General features: G+C 41.3%; 1 protein-coding gene across 1 annotated transcript in view; it reads left to right on the top strand.

Annotated features, from left to right (window-relative positions):
- Window positions 1–7,500, top strand: part of LOC125287627 (major vault protein) — a 35,902-nt gene that overhangs the window by 6,370 nt on the left and 22,032 nt on the right. Inside the window, exons 3-5 of the mRNA XM_048233556.1 lie at window positions 164–359; window positions 4,087–4,210; window positions 7,363–7,494. Coding sequence (XP_048089513.1) covers window positions 164–359; window positions 4,087–4,210; window positions 7,363–7,494 — 452 coding nt within the window. The remainder of the gene's footprint in view (window positions 1–163; window positions 360–4,086; window positions 4,211–7,362; window positions 7,495–7,500) is intronic.

Genomic DNA, 7,500 nt, shown 5'->3' with positions numbered 1-7,500 from the left:
ACACACACCGACACACACACACAAGTATGCACACCTATGCATGCACACACACACACACACATACAAATATCAACACGTACACACTCACACACACACACAGAGCTTACACACACACACACATGTCAGGCCAGTGAGAGGTAACTGCCCCATCATGACATCACAGGGTTCTGTTCCCCCCGGCGCGGATGATCATGGTGCCCCCTCGCCACTACTGCGTGGTGATCAACCCCGTTGCCCGGGACGACGAGGGACGAGTCCAGTTTGACCAATCAGGGCAGGCCAAGCTCCGTCACGCTGACCTGGAGATCCGCCTCACACAAGAACCATTCCCCCTCTACCCAGGAGAAGATGTCCAACAGGTAACACACACACACACACACACACACACACACACACACACACACACACACACACACACACACACAATAGGCACAAAATAAAGGTAAAATACTCAGATACCTTCTTGCATACAGTCAGTATCCTTAACCTACCCTAGTCAAGTCAAGTCAAGTTTATTTATATAGCACATTTCATACACAGAGGTCATTCAATGTGCTTTACATAAACAAAACCAAACAATAATAACAAATAAAAGCATAGAAGGGCAATATATTCAAAGAATAGTTAAAAGGTAAAGATCATAATAAAAAGAAAACCTAAAACACAAGGTAAAATCATTTAAAAAATATAGCTGCAAGCAGCAATGAGGGGGCCAAGCAGCATAGGCCGGAGTAGCCACGGTGACAAGATTGAATTCAGCAGATACCCGCCATCAACACTTTCAACAAGTTTCACATCAAAACATAATTGATTTTGTAGGGCTGAAACAGGGCTGAGTATTGTCACTGCCTCCGCCAGCCAGCCCCCACCTAATCACCCCCAGCCCGTCCCACCCCGTCCTGCCCCCGCCCGCCCTTTGCATACGCATTAGAATGAACTGGATGGAACATGTCATCAGTTTCACATCAAAAAATAAAAGATCAATAAAACACATCAGCAATTACAGATCAAAATGCAATATTGCTAATTGCAGCACCCCCTACAGGTCAAAGGTCACTTTTTTGAGCGTCCTCCTAATGGGGTCATGAATCCATGTAGTAAGTTTGGTTATGATACATGGCAGGGTTGCTGAGATATGAGCTCACTTCCTGTTTGGCGGCTTCGCCACCAATTTCAATTGGCTGTTACGGGCGAATGCTTCTGTCAATTGTTCCAGAAAGCAATGCACTGATAAGGCATGGTCTGAAGATGGTGTCTGCCAATTTTGGTGAGGATCCGCTGAAATTTGTGACCTGCGAAAACTTGTACATGTTTTGATTAAATCCAATATGGCGGCCGAATCAATTACAATGACCTCACAAGTTGGCTTGGGTCGGCCTTAGGACCTCCAACAGTATTACCAGACACCACTAGTGCGTTTTAATTCTAAGCACAAGAGCAGCTACAGGCCAAAAGGCATGTTTCTTAATTACAGCGCCCCCTAGAGGTCAAAGGTCACCAGATTTCTTGAGCTTCCCCCTGATTGGGTCCTGAGTCCATGCACCCAGTTTGGCTTTGATACATTCAAGGGTTGCTGAGATATGAGCTCACTTCCTGTTTGGTGGCTTTGCCGCAAATTTCGATTGGCTGTTACAGCCGAATGCTTCTGTCAATTGTTCCAGAAAGCAATGCACTGATAAGGCATGGTCTGAAGATGGTCTCTGCCAATATTGGTGAGGATCCGCTGAAATTTGTGACCTGCGAAAACTTGTACGTGTTTTTGATTAAATCCAATATGGCGGCCGAATCAATTACGATGACATCACAAGATGGCTTGGGTCAGCCTAAGGACCTCCAACAGTATTACCAGATACCACTAGTTTGTTTTAATTATAAGCACAAGAGCAGCTACAGGCCAAAAGGCATGTTTCTTAATTACAGCGCCCCCTAGAGGTCAAAGGTCACCAACTTTCTTGAGTGTCCTCCTGATGGGGTCATAAGTCCACCTACCAAGTTTGGTTTTGATAACTGCAAGGGTTACTGAGATATGAGCTCACTTCCTGTTTGGCAGCTTCGCCGCAAATTTCGATTGGCTGTTATGGGAGAACGGTAATAGTTCTGAAGACGAAAAGCACGAGCCGAATGAGGCATGGTCCGAAGATGATGTGTGTCAAATTTGGTGGGAATGAGAGAAAATATGTGACCCCTGATACATTTTAAGTGTTTTTGATGAAATCCAAAATGGCGGAAAATCCATTATGGCGGAAAATGACGTCATAGGATGCGTTGAACTCGGCTTGGTCCAACCATTCCAACAATACCTCATTTTTGACAATCGGGCATACGGGTCAAAAGTTACGTGCATGAACGCACGTCCAACTTTGGCCTGTTGGTGGCGCTAGAGCGCTTGAGATGCCCGCATGAAACTTAGTGACATTAATTATTGGACGGTCCCCAATCAGTGTGCCAAATTTCACAACTTTTGACCAGACGGTTCTATGGGCTGCCATAGACTTCCATGGCGGAATAATAATAAATATAGCTGCAAGCAGCAATGTGGGGGCCAAGCAGTTGAGCAGGAGTTGTCATGGCAACACAATGTTGTTACATTATACACACACCCAATTAACCCCCTGTCCCATGCACACACATATACACAGATAAACCTCCTTTCCCACACACCCCAATAACCCCCAACACATACGCATACCTCAAACATCACCAAATTGATTGTGCGTAGTCAGGTTGTAGTCATTTGTCCACATACCAAATTTGGTGTCTATACGAGAAAGTGTTGATAATTATAGCACCCCTAGTGGTCAAAAGTCACCAAATTTATTGTGCGTCCTTAGGTTGTAGTCACGAGTCCACATACCAAGTTTGGTGTTGATACGAGAAAGTGTTGCAAATTATAGCACCCCTAGTGGTCAAAGGTTGCTAAAATTATTGTCCGTCCTCAGGATGAGGTCCCAAGTCCATATACTAAGTTTGGTTTCAATATGTGAAAGCATTGCTGAAATATGAGCCCACTTCATGTGATTATAGCACCACCTATAGGTCAAAAGTCATCAAATGTATTGAGCCTCCTCCTAATTGGGTCCTGAGACCCTCTACTGAGTTTGGTGTTGATACGCAAAAGCCTTGCTGAGATCACTTCACTTCCTGTTTGGCGGCTTTCACCAAACTTGATTGGTCGTCTGAGGCAACCGGTTTTGAATATGTCTCCAAAAAGCAATGCGTTTATGAGTCATGGTCTGACGATCATCTGCGTCAAGTTTTGTGAAAATCGGAGCAACTTTGTGACCTTTGATGCCTTTTAAGTGTTTTTGATGACATCCAATATGGTGGAATATCCAACATGGCGGAAATTGCCGTCATGGGGTGCGTCGAGTTCGGTCTCATCCAAGGATTCCAAATATACCTTAATGTTCAAAATGTGATGTACGGTAAATGCATAGATGCAATTCAAACTTTGAAACGTTGGTGGCGCTAGAGCACTCCAGGTGCAGACATCAAACTTTGATAAATTAAAGATATGACTGTACCGAATCAATGTGCCAAATTTCTCAACTTTTACTGTAACGGTTCAATGGCAAATGAGCGTTTCGTTATAATAATAATAATAATAATAATAATAATAATAATAATAATAAGAATAAGAAGAATACGTAGAATCACTATGGGTTGCCTCGCAGCTTCGCTGCTTGGCCCCCAATAAGAACAAAGAGAAACACAAGGGTTGCCTCGAAGCTTTGCTGCTTGGCCCCCAATAAAGAATAATTAGTAAGCAAAAACAAAGGCAAAAGTAGTAAAAAAAGTAATAAAAGACAAAGTAGAATAATTATCAAGGCAGATTCAGAATTTGTAACTCGGCACAGTTAGCAGAAAGCATCTGAGAACAGTTTGGTCTTAAGTCTAGATTTAAAACTGGCTACAGTTGGGGCCTTTTGATGTCATCCGAAAGTTAGTTCCACAGCTGAGCCGCATAGCAGCTAAAAGCTGCTTCACCATGTTTAGTTCTAACTGTAGGTTTTACTAGCAGGTTTTTCACCTGGGACCTAGGGCGTTATTCGCTCTGTGAATCTGTGTGTGTGTGTGTGTGTGCAGGACGTGACGGCGCTGCAAATTGTCTATCCTGACACGGCATTGCGGCTCCAGGCGCTGCTGGACTTCAAGGAGACCAACGGCCAGAAGAGAGTGGCTGGAGACGAGTGGCTGTTTGAGGGGCCGGGTACGCTTCCTCTTCCTGTCCACTACTTCCTCTTCCTGCCCACTACTTCCTCTTCCTGTCCACTACTTCCTCTTCCTGCCCACTACTTCCTCTTCCTGTTTACTACTTCCTCTTCCTGCCCACTACTTCCTCTTCCTGTTTACTACTTCCTCTTCATGTGTACTACCTCCTCTTGCTGGGCCTTTCCGAAACTAATCCCCTTGGTTACGGAGTGCACTCGTGGGGATCACCCTCACAGCTGAAGTTCCCTTGATTAGCGCATAATGTGTGTGTGTGTGTATGTGTGGGTATAATATCACCTACAGCTGTACTGTCCTCCCTGTGTGTATCCAACACAATTTGACAGCCAGTCTAACTCCTTCAAGAAAACTTGCGAGTCAGGTTTTAGCCTCCAAGCTCCGGTTTTAATGAATAATGAGTAAAACTGAAAATGATACAAAACATATGTATTCAATATCTGAAGAAATATACGATTAAACAGATGAAAAAGTATCCATCAGTAGCTGATCAGTAGACACATAGAAGGCAGCATGGTTTTATCAAATAAAGATAGATTTATCAGAAATTACCAAATAATGTCACTAAATTTACAATCTACTTTAAGTAAGCAATTATTAAACTTACGGACGATGCTTTTCGAAGGCTTTAACATACAGGATGTAGAAAGATGATTCAGCAAATAACTCAAAATGTGCTGCTGCTTATCAAGATGGTTGTCCTGGTTGCTATGGCTGTCATAAATCAAACAATACAGCAAAGCTGTCATAACGACTGCACATCAGAAAGAACCACTAGATGGCACTAAACTGCCTATGCCTACTAACTAACTAAGATTGGCAGAGGCAGAACACACGTGGAACTAACATTTTGAAACGTCCTCCATGACGTGCCACATTAATTGACACACACCCCTCGACAATGGGGCATTGGTGTTAACTCAGAGATAACACTTCACTCAGCGTTGGAGGATAACACTCAGCGTTCTCTCTCACACACACACACACACACACACACACATTTCCTCTTAACAGTGATTGGTTTTGGATGGCCATTAATATGGCCCTCCACCAGAATGTGCAAATGGAGTGCAAGTGGCGAGGGATCAAAAGACTATATACTATATATACTATACTAAACTATACTATATATATACTATACTATACCATACTATACTATACCATACTATATATATATATATATATATATATATATATATATATATATATATATATATATATCCTATACTTATACCATAATATATATATATATATATACCATACTATACTATACCATACTATATATATACTATATATCCCATACTATACCATAATATATATATATATACTGTACCATACTATACTATACCATACTATATATACTATACTATATATATATATATATATATATATATATATATATATATATATATATATATATATATATATATATATATATACTATACCATACTATATATACTATATATCCCATACTACCATAATATAATATATATATATATATATATATATATATATATATATATATATATATACACTATATATACTTTTACTATACCATGTTTAGATTGATTGATCGATCGATCGATCCCAAGGGGAAATTCAAGAAATAGAAGATTGTAGGCCTAATGTTTAATGTGAAATAAAATAAGTAGCCTAAAAGGCAACATTCGAAATGAGGAGAAATAAGGCAAGATGAGAGTAATTGGGGAGAAAAACTGAGTAGCCTTGGCTATTTTTAAGATCTTAACGTGAACTTAAAATACAATTTGAGCTGAAACAAGTATGGATATTCCACAGCTGGTTCCTTGAACCCATTAATCAGCAAGTTTAATTTTATTTTTTTAGTTTTTTTTATGTTGACCAGAAATCCTGAAAACCCAGGAATATCACGTTGTTGGGCAGTGAATGCATGTAGGCTTAACTAGATTGTGGTGGATCAATCATATTGCCTTCTTAAATCCTAAAATATTCTTTGGTCTCAGTTCACTGTTGAATGGGCCTAGCCTACCCTATGCTTGCTCAAAATATATGCTTTGTCTAGTAGAGGTGCTTCAAATTGGTGCTTTTAAAAATCACCCGTCTCAGAATGTAGAAGAGGTCCAGGGCAATTCCGCGCAAAACTGTCACATCCATATTTAGTTGGCGTTACGGACGTGACAGTTTTGCGTGGTATTGGCCCCCGTGTATTGTTATATAAAGCCTTGTTTAAGCGTCTAGCTTCTCCTCTTTGAGCAATCGATGATTTGAAAATAACTTACTTATCGTTAACTTAGATATCCATCTGATTGTTTCTCGGTCCCTTTCCTCTCCTCGCCAGTTTCAGGCTATCAGTCTCTTCCCCATAGTAGGCTACTTTACTCACTGACTCGACTTGATCAGAATTCACAGATTTCACTGGCTGAGTAGCAGCAGCAAGTGAAATGATGGTTCCTGAAGCTCCTGAAGTAAATGCTGTTATCCTAACCAACGAAACATTGACATCTTATGTGAAAATCTATATTAGGCTATTATGGTCCAGGTCTGGATAGGATCACGTCAGGGTTCGGACTCGGACCGCGGTCCGCCATTTGGTGATCCCTGTACTATACTACACTATACTGTACTGTACTATACTATACTATGCTATGCTATGCTCTGCTCTGCTCTGCTCTGCTCTACTCTACTCTACTATACTATACTATACTATTCTATACTATGCTATGCTATGCTATGCTATGCTATACTCTACTCTATACTATTCTATACTATACTATACTATACTCTACTATACTATGCTATACTATACTAAGTGGCTAGGGAAAGGGCCACTGTTCAAAGACCCTCTTAAATACTTTCTTTTCCTGTTAACCACTCCCTCTTCCTGTTTACTACTTCCTCTTCTTGTACGCTACTTCCTCATCATGGACTCTAGAGGAGTGTTTCTTAACTGGCGGGTCTCGGAACCGTTCTGGGTGGGTCTCAGAGCTTGTGGTTTAAAAAGCAAAACAAATAAAGACCAGACCATTTAAAAGACATTTAAAATGCTACCTTATCAGATCTATTATTGGACCTTTATTTTGATATACTTTATTTGTATTGCCTTCAGTAGGGTTCTCATTTAAATCTGCGTTTTCCCCTCTGACCTTTGACCTGCAGGGACGTACATCCCCAGGAAGGAGGTGGCGGTCCTGGAGACCATCAAAGCCACAGTGATCCGTGAGAACCAGGCCATCAGACTCCGCGCCCGCAAGGAGGGGGAGGACCGAGGAGGCGTCCACAGAGTCACTGGTACAC

This window comes from Alosa alosa, chromosome 22 (assembly GCF_017589495.1).
Source record: "Alosa alosa isolate M-15738 ecotype Scorff River chromosome 22, AALO_Geno_1.1, whole genome shotgun sequence".
NCBI lineage: Eukaryota > Metazoa > Chordata > Actinopteri > Clupeiformes > Clupeidae > Alosa > Alosa alosa.
The sequence above is the reverse complement of the archived record's forward strand: the minus strand, read 5'-3'. Positions and strand labels throughout refer to the sequence as shown.